Genomic DNA, 20,433 nt, shown 5'->3' with positions numbered 1-20,433 from the left:
ATAAATGATCTGGAGGAAAGTACAGATGGTCTGATTAGCAAGTTTGCAGATAACACTATGATTGGTGGAGTAGCAGATAGTGAAGGGAACTGTCAGAAAATGTCAGATAGTGAAGGGGACAGCAGAATATAGATAGATTGGAGAGTCGGGCGGAGAAATGGCAGATGTAGTTCAATCCGGGCAAACGTGAGATGATGCATTTTGGAAGATTCAATTCAAGAATGGACTATACGTTAAATGGAAAAGCTCTGGGGAAAGTTGATATGCAGAGAGATCTGGGTGTTCAGGTCCATTGTACCCTGAAGGTGGCAATGCAGGTCGATAGAGTGGTCAAGAAGGCATACTCATTGCTTTCCTTCATCAGACGGGGTACTGAGTACAAGAGCACGCAGGTCGTATTACAGTTGTATTGGACTTTAGTTTGGCCACATTTGGAATACTGCATACAGTTCTGGTCGTCACATTACCAAAAGGACGTGGATGCTTTGGAGACAGTGCAAAGGAGGTTCACCAGGATGTTGCTTGGTATGGAGGGTGCTAGCTATGAGGGGAGGTTGACTAGATTAGGATTATTTTCAAAGAAAGGGAGGTTGAAGGGGGACCTAATTGAGGTCTACAAAATCATGAGAGGAATAGACAGGATGGATAGCAAGAAGCTTTTTCCCAGAGCGGGGGACCCAATTACTAGGGGTCATGAGTTTAAGGTGAGAGGGGAAATGTTTAAGGGAGAAACACGTGGAAAGTTCTTTATGCAGAAGGTGGTGGGTGCATGGAACACATTGCCAGCAGAGGTGGTAGAGGTAGGCACGGTAGCGTCATTTAAGATGTATTTAGACAGATACATGAATGAGCAGGGAGCAGAGGGATACAGATCTTTAGAAAATAGATGACAGGTTTAGATAGAGGATGTGGATTGTTGCAGCCTTGGAGGGCCAGAGGCCCTGTTCCGATGCTTTAAGTTTCTTTGCTCTTTGTTTCTTGTAAGTATCTATAACTTCTTCACTTAAACTGGGTGCCATGGACTAGTTGGGCCGAAGGGCCAGTTTCCATGCTGTAAACTTCTGACTCTATGACCTAAACTAAAAGACTTAAAATTATCATAAATGCACTGAATGTTCATTTGGAACTATCCAAAGTACTATATTGTTTATTTAATGATTAATCAGTCAGCACATTTTCTATTCTGAGCAAACACATTCACAATCCTCCTGTCAAAACAATAAGATTCAGTATCCTACTGGCAGATTACTGAGATATTTGCACTTCATATGAATAGTGCAGGAAAACAGCTCGTTCCCAAAGCAGTCTAGTTGGAACTCAGCTTGACATCTGAACAGAGATTTGCTTAACTTCAGAGACCAATAAAAAAAGCATCTTTCTTGTCATTTAGGTAACATTGGAGAATTTGAAAACTTGTTTAAGTGGAAGAAGACAGAACATTTGACAGCTGGTATCTGAGCATGTCAGAGAGATTTTGCTCTTTAAACAGAATGCCTGCCTTTCCAATATTTGTACACATGTTCAAAAACCTGAAATTGTACTTGTATCACTGAGGAGATGAAAATCAAGCCTTAAAAGAACACTCCTCAAACATTCCAAGCCAACTTCTTATTTAAATCAGTTTTTTACACTTCTGACCTAAAGTCAAGGAAGTGAAATTCAGATTACAACCAACGTGAACGAACGAGTGCTTCTGCTAGTTTCATCCCCTTGCAAATCCACTTTCAGGTCTTGTTTAAACATAGGCGTGATGTGCAGGCGCTGGTGTTGGACTGGAGTGGACAAAATCAGAAGTCAAAAGACAGCAGATTATAGTCCAACAGGTTTATTTGAAATCACAAGCTTTCAGAAGGTGACTTCACCTGAGGAAGGATGTACAGCACTCTGAAAGCTTGTGATTTTGAATAAAACTGTTGGACTATAACCTGGTATCATGTGATTTCTAACTTTATTTAAACATAGGGACGTAGCTGTATGTCATTCAGTTCTTTGCGCCTGCTCTGCCATTGAATGAAATCAGGGCTGTTCATCCAACTCAATATCTTGTTCCTGCTTTCTCTCCATATTCTTTGATCTATTTAACCCAAAGAACGTATCTAACTCCCTCTTGAAAACTGAATATTTTGGCCTCAGCTACTTTCCGTGGAAGTGAATTCCAAAGGCTCACACACTCAAGGTGAAGAAATTTCTCCTCATCTCTGTCCAAAATGGCTTACCCGGTATCCTGTTTCCCCTGGATCTAGACTCACCCGTCATTAGGAATGTCTAGTGCTACTAGAGTTTCATAGGTTCCTATGAAGTCCCTCTTCATTCTTCTAATCTCCAGTCAATACAGTCCTCATTGATCTAACCTCGCTTCATACACATCAGTTCTGCCATCCCAGAAATCAGTCTGGCAAACCTTCATTGCACTCCCTCCACAGCCAGAACGTCCTTCCTCAGACAAAATGACCAAAACTGCACATAGAACTTCAGCTGTGATCTCACCAAGGTCCTGCATGGTTGCAGCAAGACATCCCTGCTCATGTACAGAGGAACCTTGATTATCTGGCATTCGATTAACAGAATTTCCGATTATCTGAACAAGATGGCAAGGTCCCAATGGTTGGCTAACTATGTTATCCGGCATTCGGTTATCCGGCATTTTATTAACTGAACAAAATACTCCCTGCCTGCGTCCTTCCCGATAGTCATCCTCTGTATACCAATCCTCTTGCTATGAAGGCTAACTACCACTTACCACTTGCCTTCCTCACCTGCATGCTTATTTTCAGTGGATGTTGTATGACAACATCCAAGTGTCGCTGCACCTCCCCTTTTCCAAATTTATCATCAGATAATAATCTGCCTTCCAGCGTTTGCTACCAAAATGGATAACCTCACATTCATCCACTTTATACTTCACCTGCTATGCATTTGACCACTCAACTTTTCCAAATCACAGTGCAACATCTCTGCATCCTGCTCACAGCTTACCCTTCCACCCAACTTTGTGTCATCTCAAAACTTGGAGATACTCCATTTAGTTCCGTTATCTAAATCCTTAATATACACTGTGAATAGATGGGGTCCAAACACTGATCCCTGTGGTACCGTACTAGTCACTGGCTACCACTCAGAAAAAGATGCTTTTATTTCTATTGGTCTGCCAACTCATTCTGTATCCATGTTAGTACACTATCACCAATTCTCATCGGCTTTAACCTTCCAAACTAATCTCTCATTTTATCGAAAGTCTTCTGAAAGTCCAAATAAATCACATCCACTGGCTCCCCCTTATCAATTCTATAAATCACATCCTTGAAAAATTCCAGTAAATTTGTCAAACATGATTTTCCCTATGCAAATCGATGTTGGCCCTATCTGATCCTATCATTGTTTCCCAAGTGCTCTGTTCTTAACCCTTTTAAAGTAGACCCTAACATTTTCCCTACTACCATTAGGGTTAACCAATCTATAATTCCCTGTTTGTTTTCTATCGTTTTAAAAAAATAGTTGGGTTACATTTGCTACCCTTTAATCCATTTGAGCTGTTCCAGGGTCTATAGGATCTTGAAAGGTAACCACCAATGCATCCGTTATTTGTAGATCTACTTCCTTATGTCATAGAGTCATAGAGATGTACAGCATGGAAACAGACCCTTCAGTCCAACCCGTCCACACCGACCAGATATCCCAACCCAATCCAGTCACACCTGCCAGCACCCGGCCCATATCCCGCAAACCCTTCCTATTCATATACCCATCCAAATGCCTTTTAAATGTTGCAATTGTACCAGCCTCCACCATTCCATACACATACCACCCTGTGTGTGAAAGGGTTGCCCCTTGGGTCTCTTTCATATCTTTCCCCTCTCACCCTAAACCTATGCCTTCTAGTTCTGGACTCCCCAACCCAGGGAAAAGACTTTGTCTATTTATCCTATCCATGCCCCTCATAATTTTGTAAATCTCTATAAGATCATCCCTCAGTCTCCGACGCTCCAGGGAAAACAGCCCTAGCCTGTTCAGCTTCTTGCTATAGCTCAAATCCTCCAACCCAGGCAACATCCTTTTTCTGAACCCTTTCAAGTTTCACAACATCTTTCCGGTAGGAAGGAGACCAGAATTGCACGCAATATTCCATCAGTAGCCTAACCAATGACCTGTACAGCCGCAACATGACCTCCCAACTCCTGTTCTCAATACTCTGACCAATAAAGGAAAGCATACCAAAAGCCTTCTTCACTATCCTATCTGCCTTCGACTCCACTTTCAAGGTGCTATGAACCTGCACTCCAATGTCTCTTTGTTCAGCAACACTCCCTAGGACCTTATTATTAAGTGTATAAGTCCAGCTAAGATTTGCTTTCCCAAAATGCAGCACCTCACATTTATCTGAATTAAACTCCACCTGCCACTTCTCAGCCCAAGATCCTGGTCAAGATCCTGTTGTAACCTGAGTACTCTGGGATTCTGGTGATTTATCTGCATGCAGTCCTATCAATCTCCCCAACACAATTCCGCTGCTAATACTGATTTCCTTCACTTCTTCCTGCTCACTAAATCATGTGTTACTCAACAGGGTGCTATTTGTGCCCTCCTTTGTGAAGATAGTCCAAATTTTATTGCTTTGCCTACAACTGCCTTCACTTAATCTTTTTCTCTTCATATACTTATGGAAGCTTTTACAGTCAGTCAATTTGCATATTCCCCGTAAGCCTACTCTGATACTGTATTTTCCCGTCTTAAATCAATCATTTTGTCCTCTTTTACTAAACTCTAAACTGCTCCCAATCCTCAGGTCTGTACCTTTTTTGACAAATTTGTCCACCCCTTCCTTGGATGCAATGCTATCCCTAATCTTTCTTGTTAGTCATGGTTAGGCCAACTTTCCTGTTATATTTATGGGCCAGAAATGAACAATTGTGGTTCCTCCATGCACGTTGACATGTTTGTGATTCCTTATCCACTGTCATCCTGTTGAATGACGTTTCCCAATTGTACTTCATACAATCATAGTTTCTTCTATCTAGATTCAGGACGCTAATCTGAGAATCAATTTCAGAACACCAGGATATAGTCATCCAGGTTTGTTTGGAAACACTAACTTTCACAGCGCTGCTCCTTCATCGGGTGGTTGTGGAGCAGTTCCATAAGACACAGAATTTCTAGCAAAAGATTACAGTGTCATGCAACTGATGCAATACATTGAACAAAACTAGACTGCTGTTAAGTCTTTCATCTTTTAGAATGGGTTGCAGGTTTTGGTTCATTAATATGTAAATCCCAGAACTACATTTAAGTCACATTCTTGAGATAACAAAGGTTTTTAAAAAAAGTGACACCTCCGCTCCAGGCAAAGCATTAAAGGTGTGAGGTTAGAGTTTGTCTGTATCCCAATCTTGACTCAAACTGGTTCTACTTCCCTAGTAAAATTTATAAAATAATACGTGGATTGACTGCCTGCAGATTGTGCACTTTTTGAGCAAAATGCAATGTATCTGCCAATATAATTCCATAAATACAAATTCACCCCATAGACTTGCATGTGTGTGTGTGCATGAGAGAGAGAGAGAGTCTGCATGTGTGTGTGTGCATCTCTGTGCGAGTGTGTGTGAGAGCAAGTGTGTTTGCGTGTCTGCATGCTTGGTAAAATGTGTGTGTGAGTGTTATGGAATCTTAACCTGTGAGAGGGTGTGTGCGTGGGTGTGAGTGTGGGAGGTATGTGTGTATATATGAGTGGGAGTGTGTATATGTAAGAGAGTGAGTGTGTGCGTGTGTGTGTGTGAGAGAGAGAGCGAGAGAGAGAGAGAGTGTATAGCATAGAGGGGTCACCTGTAGTGTAACATGAACCCAAGGTCCTGTTTGAGGCCATCCCCATGGGTACCGAACTTGGCTATCAGCCTCTGCTCGGCCACGTTGTTGCATATCCCGAAGTCCACCGAAGCCAAATGTCCCTGACCACTGAAGTGTTACTGGGAGGGAACATCCCTGTCTGGCGATTGTTGCGCAGTGTCCATTCATCCATTGTCGGAGCGTCTGTCTGGTCTCACCAATGTACCATGCCTCAAGGCATCCTTGCCTGCAGCTTATGAGACAGACAACATTGGCCGAGTCACATGAGTACCTGCCGCGTACATGATGGGAGGTGTCCCACATGTAATGGTGGTTCACTCTGACACGTCCTGCAGTGGTTGCCATGACAGGATTGTACAGTGTTGTGGTCAATGTTGTCCTGAAGGCTGGGCAGTTTGCTGAGAATGATGATCTGTTTAAGGTTAGGCGGTTGTTTAAAGGCGAGAAATAGAGGTGTAGGGAAGAACTTGGTGAGGTGCTCATCCTCATCGATAATGTGCTGCAGGTGACAAAGAACATGGCGTAGTTTCTCTGCTCCTGGGAAGTAGTGGACAATGAAGGGTACCCTATCAGTTGCAGCCTGTGTCTGTCTCCTGAGGAGGTCATTACGGTTTCTCAATATGACACATCGGTACTGGCAATCAATGAGTTGAGCATCGTACCCTGTCCTTATGAGAGCATCCCTGAGCACCTTCAGGTGTCCATCATGTTCCTTCTCATCTGAACAGATTCTGTTTATGCGTAGGGCTTGTCCATAGGGGATGGCTGTTGTGATATATTTCGGGTGGAAGCTGGAGAAGTTAAGCTTTGTGAGGTTATCCGTGGGTTTGCGGTAGAGTGAGATATTAACAAGTTTCATCCTACCATCAGACCTACCATGGACTACTTTTTAGTACCTATCTCATTCTTGTCACTCGCATCTCCGTCAAGGATGGGCACCTCAGTACCTCACTCTACCGCAAACCCACAGTTAACGTCACAATGCTACACTTCTCCAACTTCCACCCGAAACACCTTAAAACAGCCATCCCCTCCGGACAAGCCCTACGCATACACAAGATCTGTTCAGGTGAGGAGGAACATGACAGACACCTAAAGGTGCTGAAGGATGCACTCATAAGAACAGGATACAATGCTCAACTCATCGATCGCCAGTTCCGAAGTGCCACAGCAAGAAACCGTAATGACCTCCTCAGGAGACAGACACAGGCTGCAACCGATAGGGTACCCTTCATTGTCCACTACTTCCCAGGAGCAGAAAAACTATGTCATGTTCTTCGCAGCCTGCAACACATTATCGATGAGGATGAGCACCTTGCCAAAACCTTCCCTACGCCTCCACTTCTTGCCTTTAAACAACCACCAAATCTTAAACAGGCCATTGTTTGCAGCAAACTGCCCAGCCTTCAGGACAACACTAACCACAACATCATACAACCCTGTCATGGCAAACACAACAAGACCTGTCAGAGCATTGACATGGATACCACCATTACACGTGGGGACACCACCAACCATGTACACGGCAGGTACTCATGTGACTCAGTCAATGTTGTCTATCTCACACGCTGCAGGCAAGGATGCCCTGAGGCATGGTATCTTGGCAAGATCAAGCAGATGCTATGATAATGGATGAATGGACACTGCGCAACAATCACCAGACAGGGATGTTCCATCCCAGTCAGGGAACACTTCAGTGGTCCAGACATTTGGCCTTGGATCTGCAGGTGACCATCCCCCATTGCACTAAACAATCTCTCTCACTCACTCACTCACTCACTCACACACACACACACACACACACACACACACACACACACACACACACACACACACACACACACACACACACACACACACACACACACACACACACACACACACACACACACACTTACATACTGACACAGACCTTCTCTCATACTCATGCTCTCTCTCATGCACACATACATACACCCCTCACACTCACACCCACACACACATCCCCCCCACACTCACATGCACACATGCAGACACACACTTGTACATTCACTCACACTCACATGCACACTCACATACATCGACTCTCTCTCCCTCTCTCTCATGCACACACACATATAAGTCTATGGGGTGAATTTGCATTTGCAGAATTCTCTTTGCAGATACATTCTATTTTGCTCAAAAAGCACACAATCTGCAGGCAGTCTGTAATATTTTATAAATTCCATTTTGGAAATAGAACCAATCTGACTCAAGATTGGGATACAGACAGCCTCTAACCTCACACCTTTAATGCATTGTCTAAGCTGAGATTTCCCCCTTTTTAAAAACCTTGTTATCTCAAGAATGTAACTTAAAAGTAGTTTGGGGATTTACATATTAATGAACCGAAACCTGCAACACATTCTAAAAGATGAAAGACCTAACAACAATCTAGGGTTGTTCAATATATAATTTCAGTTACATGACACTGTAATCTTTTGCTATAAATTTGGTGTCTTATGGTCCTGCTCCACAACTACCTGATGAATGGGCAACGCTCTGAAAGCCAGTGCCTCCAAATAAACCTGGTGGACTATAACCTGCTGTTGTGTGATTTTTAGCTTTGTCCACCCCAGTCTAACACCGGCTCCTCCATACGAGAATCAATTACATCACTCTCCATCTTAGTGGAGGAATTCTATCATCTTTCTGGTCACTCTTCTCCAAATGGGCTTCATACAGCTAGACTGCCAATCATTCCTCTCTAATTGCACAATACACAGTCGAAAATGGCTTGTTCTCCATTTGGTTTCTCAATATGTCGTTGCAGAAAATTTCAACTGCTGCCGCGACATTAACCGCCTCAACCTGTCCACCCCTCTTACCCACTCCAACCTCTCACCCTCGCAATGTGCAGCCCTCCACTCCCTCCAACCTCACTATCAAACCGGCAGACAAGGGAGGCACGGTGGTAGTTTGGCACACCGATCTTTACACTGCTGAGGTTAAATGCCAGCTCGCGGACACCTCCTCCTACTGCCCCCTTGACCATGACCCCACCTCCCACCACCAATCCATCATCTCCGAGACCATCTATAACCTCATCACCTCAGGGGATCACCCATCCACTGCCTCCAACCTCATAGTTCCACAACCCCGCACCGCCCGTTTCTACCTCCTGCCCAAAATCCACAAACCTGACTGCCCCGGCCAACCCATTGTCTCAGCCTGTTCCTGCCCCACCGAACTCATCTCTATATACCTCGACACGGTCCTGTCCCCCTTAGTCCAAGAACTCCCCATCTACGTTCGGGACACCACCAACGCCCTCCACCTCCTCCATGATATTCGCTTCCCCGGCCCCCAACGCCTTATCTTCACCATGGACATCCAATCCCTATATACCTCCATCCCCCATCACGAAGGCCTCAAAGCCCTCCGTTTCTTCCTTTCCCGCTGACCCAACTAGTACCCTTCCACTGACACCCTCCTTTGACTGTCTAAACTGGTCCTCACTCTGAACAACTTCTCTTTCCAATCCTCCCACTTCCTCAAACCAAAGGAGTAGCCATGGGCACCCGCATGGGCCCCAGCTATGCCTGTCTCTTCGTTGGATATGTGGAACAGTCCATCTTCCGCAATTACACTGGCACCACCCCCTACCTTTTCCTCCGCTACATTGATGACCGTATCATCAATGCGCTACCTCATGCTCCCATGAGGAAATTGAACAGTTCATCCACTTTAGTAACACCTTCCACCCCGACCTCAAATTTACCTGGACCGTCTCAGACTCTTCCCTCCCCTTCCTAGACCTCTCCATTTCTATCTCGGGCGACCGACTCAACACGGACATTTACTATAAACCGACCGACTCCCACAGCTACCTAGATTACACCTCCTCCTACCCTGCTCTCTGTAAAAACGCCATCCCATATTCCCAATTCCTTCGCCTCCGCCGTATCTGCTTCCAGGAGAACCAATTCCTATATCGAATAACCCAGATGGCCTCCTTCTTCAAAGACCGCAATTTCCCCTCAGACATGGTTGATGATGCTCTCCACCACATCTCCTCCACTTCCTGCTCCTCCGCCCTTGAACCCCGCCACTCCAATTGCCACCAGGACAGAACCCCACTGGTCCTCACCTACCACCCCACCAACCTCCAGATACATCATATCATCCTTCGTCATTTCCACCACCTCCAAACAGATCCCACCACCAAGGATATATTTCCCTCCCCACCCCTATCGGCGTTCCAGAAAGACCACTCCCTCCGCGACTCCCTCGTCAGGTCCACACCCCCCACCAACCCAACCTCCATCCCCGGCACCTTCCCCTGCAACTGCAAGAAATGCAAAACTTGCGCCCACACTTCCTCCCTCACTTCCCTCCAAGGCCCCAAGGGATCCTTCCATAATCGTCACAAATTCACCTGCACCTCCACACACATCATTTACTGCATCCGCTGCACCCGATGTGGCCTCCTCTACATTGGGGAGACAAGCCACCTACTTGCGGAACGTTTCAGAGAACACATCTGGGACACCCGCACCAACCAACCCAACTGCCCCGTTGCTGAACACTTTAACTCCCCCTCCCACTCCGCCAAGGACATGCAGGTCCTTGGCCTCCTCCATCGCCAGACCATGGCAACATGACGCCTGGAGGAAGAGCGCCTCATCTTCCGCCTAGGAACCCTCCAACCACAAGGGCTGAATGCAGATTTCTCCAGCTTCCTCATTTCCCCTCCCCCCACCTTATCTCAGTCCCAACCCTCAGACTCAGCACTGCCTTCTTGACCTGCAATCTTCTTCCCGACCTCTCCGCCCCCACCCCCTCTCCGGCCTATCACCCTCACCTTAACCTCCTTCCACCTGTCACATTCCCAACGCCCCTCCCCCAAGTCCCTCCTCCCTACCTTTTATCTTAGCCTGCTTGGCACACCCTCCTCATTCCTGAAGAAGGGCTTATGCCCGAAACGTCGATTCTCCTGCTCCTTGGATGCCGCCTGACCTGCTGCACTTTTCCAGCAACACATTTTTCAGCTCCGATCTCCAGCATCTGCAGTCCTCACTTTCTCTTAGTTGCAGAAAATTATCCTGTATCACACTCCAGGAATTCCTCATCCTCCATGGTATTGTTACTGATTTGAATTCCCAATCTGTATGCAGAATTAAAATTGCCCATAACTACAGCTATACCTTCCTTGATCGTCATTACCATGTTGCTGCATGTAGCATCTTGTGTGTGGCTACCACATTTCTTACAGTATAACTGTGACTACACTTTAAAAGCACCAAATTGGCTCTCAAGCAATTTGGAACACCCTTAGGTTATGAAAGATGCTATAGAGGTATGAGCACTTTCTTTGCTTTTATAAACACTAATATAGATCAATTGGATCAAACGACCTGTATATTCTGTGCAACATCAACTTCAATGTAAAATATATTTATGCCTAGGAACTGCTGCATAACTAATGGTGCCTGTGAAAGAAACTAGTGACCACATACATTCAAGTCTCCTGCCTGCTTATTACCTTTTGGCATTTCTAATCAGAGAATACATCCAGGCTAGCAATCTGACAGTTTTGACACTCTATCAAACTGGCTGCAGACAGTCAGCTCAAGTTTCTCAGGAATGCAAAAGGGACTAGAGAATGGCATGTGATTTAACACTTTTGGATGAGAGAGTGAATCAGATATTTCTCTCTGGAAATCACTGACAGTTTCTTGCACCCACCTCTGCCAGATAAAACAGATCATACTGACTCCTGGAATTCTCTCCCTTGTAGTAATTGCTGGCAGCCACAGTGACATCAACAGCAACCATACTCAGAACGAACATGTGGAAAATGGAAGATTGCATCATTTTCTATGAAGAAAGACAAACATTACGTTTTTAAGCATTATTGATGATGATTTATTAAGTTAAGAACATTCATAGTACATACAAGTTTTAAATTCTAGATCATGAGCTACAATATATCCAAAAGCATCTGTTTAAAAGAATCATACTTCTTCCTTTGCTTTATTATTAGAGGCACAGAGCACAAAACCAATGAGATATGTTTACTTAGATTACTTACAGTGTGGAAACAGGCCCTTCGACCCAACTAGTTCACACTGGCCCTCCGAAGAACAACCCACCCAGACCCATTCCCCTACACCTAACACTACGGGCAATTTAGCATGGCCAATTCACCTGACCTGCACATTTTTGGACTGTGGAAGGAAACGGGAGCACCCGGAGGAGACATGGGGAGAATGTGCAAACTCCACACAGACAGTTGCCTGAGGCGGGAATTGAACCCGGGTCTCTGGCGTTGTGTGCCATCGTGCCGCCCATTAATGTTAAACCTTTATAAGTCAATGAATAGGCATCAACCGGATTCTGGGCTCTAAGTTTTAAGGGAGGCACTTGAGAGGCTATGAGCAGAATTACCAACATTTTGAACTGCTGTTGTAATGTAGGGAGCAAGGCAGACAATCTGAGATCAAATTGAGGTATTCCAGATGATAAAAGGTTTGGATAAAATAGACATGGGGCGGATGCTTCCTCTTGTGGGACATTCTAGGATGAGAGGACATAGTCTTAGGATAAAGGGTAGCAAATTTAAGGCAGAGTTGAGGAGAAACTACTTCTCCCAAAGGGTTGTGAATCTGTGGAATTCGCTACCCTGAAGTGCGGTGGATGCTGAGGCAGTGAGTAAATTTAAGGAGGAGTTAGACAGATATTTAGTTGATGATGGGTTCAAGGGTTATGTGGAGAAGGCAGGAAAATGAGGGTGAGGAGCATATCAGCCATGAACGAATGGCAGAGCGGACTCATAGAATCCCTTTAGCGCCGAAACAGGCTCGTCAGCATAGCACGTTCACACCGACCCTCTGAACAGTAACCCACCCCAGACACATTCCTCTACTCTATTATTCTACATCTACCCTGATTATTGCACCTAACCTACACATCACTGAACACTATGGACAATTTAGCATGGCCAATTCATCTAACCTGGACGTCTTTGAATTGTGGGACGAAACCCACGTAGACACAGGGAGAATGTGCAAATTACACACAGACAGTTGTCTGAGGCGGGAATTGAACCCGGGTCCCTGGCACTGTGAGGCAGCAGTGCTAACCACTGAGTCACCTAATTCTGCCCTTACGTCTTATGAACTCATGCATTTGCAGGCAGGAAGATCCCACAAACAGTAAACGAGATAAGAACAGTTATTTAATGCTTTTATTCCTAATGTGGGTTGAAGGATGAATTAAGTGAAGGACACCGGGATTGAGTTTCAAAGAAGCACCTTCCTCAGAAGGAATGTTGGCACCACAATGACCAACACTTGGTAAGGCCCAGCCTCAACAATAATGCACTCAGCAGGAGGCCATTCCACCCTTGGGAACAGCCTGTCCAACTATGATAGGCCCTAGTGCACACCAACCCTCAGAGCAGTACAATGGATCCAAGAGGATCCGGTACATTCTGAGATGGGAAGGGACTGGGGAGCCTAAGGAGGGGGGTGAGACTGGTCAGGTGAGTTTTGAAGAATCAGGGGGAGTGGTAAAGTCTTAAGAGAAAGCACCCACGTGCAGTACCACCCTCCAAAATAAGCAACCTCCCACCTTCCGGCCTTTTGCACAAAATTGTTTTAAGTCACCCACCTATCCACCACCCACTTAATGATGCGGGCATCACACTGTTTGGATCAACTGGCTTGTTAACAAACTCAATTGCCTGAGAATTATCTCTTTGGAAAGAAAGACAGCAGGCAGGCAGGCTGCGGATTGCAGTGTCTGTCTGCCCCCAGTCAAGAGAGACAGTGTGGGCACCAAGAGAGTGGGGGCAAACTCCTGGCATACTCCATGTCTCAAACCCACATCTTGCTGCCAAATGTACATCAGGAAGGGAGCCATAAAATTCAGCCCATGACACATAAATACACTTGGCCTTCATTCTCCATTCATCACCCGACATAAAACTGGCAATGCAGATTGGTCTCGGGTAAATTATTTCCAATGCTAGTCAAGATGTGTGCAGAGTTGGTGATGTATTTTTAATTAATGCCTTGCTGATTTGCCTAATGGATAAGATGGGACCATTACGCAAATTCAATTACTCCCTCAAACAGAAATATTGCAAGCTCACCTCATGGACCCCCTGGGATATTAACCACGTACAAGTTTCACATTTTTAATTGACATCAGTGCTAAGGACCATTAAAGTCAGTTTTACAGCCAATTTAAAAAAAAATCGTAGGGTACATTTTCACCTTCAGCATATCAGATGGTAATGTGGCAAAGCAGATTGCCTACCTGATACAAAAACAGCCTAATTTTCGTACTCTTTGCCCAGACTTTAATTAAGAGGATTTTTTATAAAGAAAGTTCAAGATAGTTCTGACAATATGCAAGCTAAGTGGAAACAAAGTATATTAAATGTCCAGATCTTATTTATTTCCTGTTGTCAAAGATACACTTGTCTCACATTTGGTGACAAGTGTAGCAGATGTACTGTCCAACATGTACAGTGATGACAGCGATGTTTCTGTTCCCAGAGCTGAGCGTTGATACAAGAAAAGAGGAATTCTGAAAGGGAGAGATGGGGGAGTGAACTGTTTTCAAACTCAGGGCGAGGTGGTCACATTTCCGCAAATTCCCACCTTGATTAAAAATCCAGCACTTTATCAACGAATTTCATATTTCAAATGGAATTAGATTTCTACACCTTCAAAAGGTATGACAGAAGATCTCATTCCCTACATTAATGAATCAATTATTTTTTGCAACAATCGATATTAGCTTCATAGTCATCATTACGGAGACTCGCTTTAGATTCCATTTTTTTTCAATATTTAATTTAAATTCCAACAGAGGCTGCAGTGGGATTTAAATCCATGTCTCTGAAGCATTACACTTTGCCTCTAGATTAATGTCCACTGACATCACCAGTGGGCTACTATCTCCCTCTCCATCAAGAAATAAAACTTGTAGAGCTACAGAAAATAGGGAAAAGGGATTAATCAGATAGCTCCTTCATAATGCCAGCAGAGACAAAATGGGCCAAATGGCCTCTTTTGATATCATTCTCTGAAGTCAGTAAAATGCCCAGATCACTAGAATTTAAATCAAACCTTCACATCAAAATCTGGCACATCAGGAACAGTAAAACAAAATGCATCAGCCATGCCTAAAGCTTTCTTCCTGTAATCATCAACATGCGTCAAGTCATTTCAAAGAGATGAAGTTTTACTAGAAAGATGCTTTACTTTGAACTAAACTAGTTTGAATGAAAATTTGGAGTTGCTTTTTTAATGAGCTGCCGTTCATTGTGAATTCAAGTGCATTGATTGAATCATGGCTCAGTGCTTCGCTTGAAGACAGAGTAAACGTTCACAACTTATTTAACATGATCCATTGTGGCAAAATAGGCTTTAATACATTTTCTTGTCTGTGCAGAAACAGTAGCAACATATTTAGAACGAGTCCCAGGGCACAAAATCCAAGTAAACACTCTCAGTGCGACACCCACTCAATACTGCACTGTCAGATGTGCCATCTTTTGGATCAGACGTTAAAGTGAGATCTCTCTGTTTCTCAACTGACTATAAAAGATTCCATGTCACCATTTTAAAGGGGAGTTGGGGATTTTGCTTTGGAGTTGTGGCCAATATTTATCAATCAACCAACATAATTTATATAAAAAAAATTAACTGGCAATTATGAGCTTGCTGTTTTATGGGAACTTGTTGCGCCCACATTTCCTCCAACTGATTTTTACCTACTGCCTGGTCTCATGACGATAAAATACAGACTATTAAATCTTAAAATCTCATTGGCTAAACATAAAAGCCTTGGACTTGGGGACTGAGAGATAAATAGTTAGAAAAGAGCTGGGACACTTTAAAATGACTGCCAAACTAACCTGACATGAAAGTAACAAAACTCTCAGAAATATACATGGGAATGTCTAATAGCTGGGATTGATGACTGCATCTGAAGCTGGCTACCCAATGGGTAATTATCTGGACATTAAAATTCATCATCTGGAATGAATGGATCACAACAAGACTTCCAATAGCCTCTGCATGGAGAATGAGATGAGACTGCTCAATTACAGGCATTGCTGGAATAAAGGCTTACATCTGAAACTCATTATACAAAATATTGTTTGACTACTAATTCAGAGATCCGTGCTAATGTTATGGGCACATGGGTTCAAAACCCACCATAGTAGGCAGTGAAATTCGAATTCCGTAGCGCGTTGTCTCTACCCCTGGGCTGGGGGCTCGAGTTCAAGTCCCACCTGCTCCAGAGGCGAGTAATAACATCTCTGAACAGGTTGATTAGAAAAAAAAGCTCAAAAAAATAATCCACATCAGTATCAGAGGGTAGCAGGGGTGTTCTGAGATGGGACTATTAAAACTCTGTAAAACAAATGGATTCTTCCCAATGTGGGCCAACTGCCATGTTTTCACCTATCAAAACCCACCAAGGACTCAGGAATGCATTCACAAATACAAAACACTGTACATTGGCACATCCGCCATCACTCACTGACCCCACAAAGAGCCCCTTGAAAATACACACCAGAACCAGCTTGTTAAGGGAAGTTCTGAGATCACTTTGGCAGAGAAATGAGCAGAATTGGGTGGGACAGGGGCTCAGTGATTAGTACTGCCGCCCCCCAGAGCCAAGGACTTGAGTTCAATCCTAGCTGACTTGTCTGTGTGGCTGATTGTTGACTCTTGGCTGACTGTGTGAGGGCTTGCACATTCTCCCTGTGTCTGTGCGGGTTTCCTCTGGGTGCTCCGGTTTCCCCCCATAATCCAAAGTTATGCAGGTTAGGTAGATTGGCCATGCTAAATTTCTCATTGTGTGCGGTTGGGTGGATTATATGTGGGAAACGCAGGGTTGCAGGGATAAGGTATTGGGGTGGGTCTGGGTGGGATGCTCTTTGGAGGGTCAGTGTGGATTTGATGGGCTGAATGGCCTGCTTTCACACTGAAGGGATTCTATGATAGAATCTGCTGTCTCAATTTTTTCAACCAGTACTGCTATCACTAATTTTAATGAGATGGCAGGTAACAGGTTTCATCTTTGGAATGGAAAATCTATCAGAATGAGTGAGAGAGTGTCCCCACTGATAGTGTAAGAAACATGCAAAAAGAAAGAAAAAGAAAACGTATAGAAAACATATAGAGAGCAGACAACAGACGGACAGACACACACACACACATATACACACACGCGCACACACACGAAATAGGACAGTGAGTTACTAATAAATGCAAAGGCATGTAAAGCAAACACACATACAGAGAGACAGAGCAACAATCACAGATACACATAAAGGGATAGGAAAAGTAGGAAAGCAGGAAGATGGTGAAGGGGTCACTGAAAGAGCAAATCTAAAAGCACAAAAAGACAGATCGAATGGAATAGTACTCAGTGACACTTATACAATCTCAGGTATTAAATACAAGTTAATACTGGGAAAATCCGAAGTGTACATTTTTTAGTTAAGAAGTGAATAGGCTGCGGCTGTTTTCCCTGAAGCGTCAGAGGCTGAGGGGTGACCTTATAGAGGTTTATAAAATCACGAGGGGCATGGATAGAGTAAATAGACAAGGTCTTTTCTCTGCGGTGGGAGACGCCAGAACTGGAGGGCACAGGTGTAGGGTGGGAGGGGAAAGATTTAAAAGGGACCTAAGGGCAACTGTTTCATGCTGAGAGGGTTGTGTGTATGGAATGAGCTGCCAGAGGAAGTGGTGGAGGCTGGTACAATTGCAACATCTAAAAGGCATCTGGATGGGTATATGAATAGAAAGGGTTTAGAGAGATATGGGCTAGGTGCTGGCAAATGGGACTAGGTTAGGTTAGGTTAGGATAGTTGGTTGGCATGGACAAGTTGGACCGAAGGGTCTGTTTTCGTGCTGTACATCGCTATGACTCTCTAAAATAAGCTGGTATCTGGTTCCCACAAAAACTGCTGCAAACAAAATCATCAAGGAACTGAGAAATGTCAATAATTAAATATTCACTATGAATGACTGCATTTAAGGAGCAGCCAAACAACATTTCTCAAACCTTACACCCCAAAGACAACCAAAAGATGCTAAACCATATTTTTTTTTACCGTCCTCTGTATTGGACACCATTTACCTTTAGTTTCACACCGACATAAGTGTGCGTGCACCTAAGTGACTGCATGATTGCTGCATGCTTGATGTTGCATTTTTCAGATTTCCCCCAAGCCTAAACTTTTAATAAATTTTCTATATACTTTCGGCTCAAGGAAACCTTGCAGATTGGCTCCTTATACCTCACAGCAAAAAAAGAGATGTTTTGTTGGAGAGAGGTAACCACTTGTGCCCTTATGACCAACTGAGGAATTTGAACACAATGGGACAATGTCATATGAAGAATCTTCATCTCGTTGCTGAGCCAACAACAGAGAGAGGTCACTGGCTTCAACCACCTCTGACAATGGTGGACAGTGCTCAATCAAATTGCACAGGCTATGAACTATGCAACCGACTGCTCGGTGGATTGGTTGTGCTAAATTGCCCGTAGTACCCAGGGATGTGCAGGCTAGGTGGGTTAGCCTTGGGAAATGCAGGATTACAGGATTAGGAGTGGGTGGTGGGTCTGAGTAGGATGCTCTTCAGAGGGTTGGTGTGGATTTGAGGGGCTGAATGGCCTGCTTCCATTCTGTATGGCTTCTATGATTCTGCTCCCAATGTGGAAGGTGAGGAACAACCTAAAGTGAGATTATGGCCATCATTCCTAAACTGTGGAACACATCACGACACTTAGTTGACGAAGAGCCAGAGGAGACTACTCAAGAGGCCATCAACGGCAGCTGGTCTAGACATCCTAATATAATACTTTATCCATCATCCAAAAAATATAGGACAACTCAACACGGAGAATAGTTTTTGTACCCACTGACTCAAGTCTCAAAAAATCACTCTTTCGGCTTTTAGAGTGATAATTTTCAAAAGGTTTTTGTTTCTCTAATGGCTACTTAACATTTGGTAATAAAAAGTAATTGATAGACAAATATAATTTATGAAAAAGCGCCAAACGTTTTATTTTTGCAATCAATGAGCTGAGATATCCTGTACCACAACCACTGCATCAGCATTTTAATGCTCCTGTTCTATGAGTTATTGACTTTTTTTTATTATTGAAGAATAGACTTTAATATTGCTGAGTTAACCGTTACTGTGTTGGGGTGTTTACACAGAAAAAAAAAGTCATTCTGTTTCATTTGCATTGTCAATGAACAAGCTTGAAGAAATGTAGGGTTGAAAACTTGAACTGTGATTGTAAACCATATTACAGTTCCAGAGAGTCAACGGTGGCAAACTACTGTTACTCACTTGAATAAACACAATACTACTGAGGGACCCGCTGAAATAGAATCACTAATGGTCATGAGTAAGCAATAGCATCAACACTTGTTCTTTGAGTGAGAAAGACTATTCTGTTTGTTAGGAATAAGGAGGCCATTTTTTTCTTCTGGTTCTGATCTGGAATGAGGAGTGGTGGTGTTGGTAGCAGGGAAATAGAGAGTGTGGGGGGATGATGATGAGATTTAAAAGGAACTTTCAAAAAGGTTAAAAATCACACAACACCCGGTTATAGCCCAACAGGTTTATTTGGAAGCACCAGCTTTCAGTGCACCACTCCTTCATCAGGTGGTTCAAAAAGGAATTGATTTAAATACTTGAACATGCCATGCCCTCTGACATTCAATGGCATTACCTTCACTCAATCTCGCACTCTCATCATCCTGGGGTTTACCATTGACCAGAAACTGAACTGGACATATCCACAATATTTATCTGGCTGAAAAGCGGGTCAAAGGCTCAGAATCCTGCAGTGAATAACTCATCTCCTGACTCTCCAAAGCCCATCCACCATCAACGAGGTACAGTTGTTGAAAGAATACTCCCCACTTGTTTAGATGGGTGCAGCTTCAACAATACTTGAGAAGCTAGACACCAGTCAGGGCAATGCATTGAACATGACTGGAACCATGTCCTCAAACATTCACTCCCCTACCACTAACACTCAGTAGTAGCACTGTGTCCCATCTATAAAATGCATAGTTGTAATTCCCACGGGTCCTTAGACAGCAACTTCCAAACGTATAACCACTTCCATCTAAAGCAGCAAGGGTGGCATATAAGTGGAAACACCACCACCTGCAAGTTCCCCTTCAAGTCACTCACCATCTTAAATCGGAACTATATCATTGACCCTTCAGTCTCACTGTGTCAGAATCCCGGATTACCTCCCCAAAGAGACCGCAGCAGTTCTCCAAAGCAGCTCACTCCCACCTTGTCCGGCAGAACTACCGGCAGGCGATATACTCAGGCCCAGCCAGCGACATCCACATCCCATAAATGAATTTTAAAAATAAAGAGAATGACCCTACAGTTCTGCAAAGCTTCACTGCTTTTCTCAGTGATGGGCTCCTATCAAACCAAGGCAGCCTGACAGGGGTTGCTCTGAGGTCAGCACCCATAGGCCCAAAGGACAACCTGGAACCAGGGTAGGAAACGCTCACCTGAGGACCTTGCATAGATATAAGGCACCAGCAGGTCACTGCTGAGG

At 44.1% G+C, this 20,433-nt stretch overlaps 2 protein-coding genes across 5 annotated transcripts in view; one reads left to right on the top strand and one right to left on the bottom strand.

The window, feature by feature from the left end:
• nalcn (sodium leak channel, non-selective) overlaps positions 1-20,433 on the bottom strand; it is a 296,924-nt gene that overhangs the window by 198,424 nt on the left and 78,067 nt on the right. For all 4 annotated transcript variants that reach the window (XM_087987922.1, XM_043691273.2, XM_043691274.2 and 1 more), the window contains exon 11: positions 11,545-11,676. In XM_087987922.1, coding sequence (XP_087844048.1) covers positions 11,545-11,676 — 132 coding nt within the window. The remainder of the gene's footprint in view (positions 1-11,544; positions 11,677-20,433) is intronic.
• LOC148149717 (uncharacterized) lies at positions 6,820-7,464 on the top strand. The gene has a single exon (XM_087987818.1). The coding sequence runs from the start codon at positions 6,820-6,822 to the stop codon at positions 7,462-7,464; it is 645 nt and encodes a 214-aa protein (XP_087843944.1).

This window comes from Chiloscyllium plagiosum, unplaced genomic scaffold (assembly GCF_037043375.1).
Source record: "Chiloscyllium plagiosum isolate Xiang-an unplaced genomic scaffold, Cpla_swu_hap1 HiC_scaffold_6, whole genome shotgun sequence".
NCBI lineage: Eukaryota > Metazoa > Chordata > Chondrichthyes > Orectolobiformes > Hemiscylliidae > Chiloscyllium > Chiloscyllium plagiosum.
This window is presented reverse-complemented; position numbering and strand designations above follow the sequence as displayed.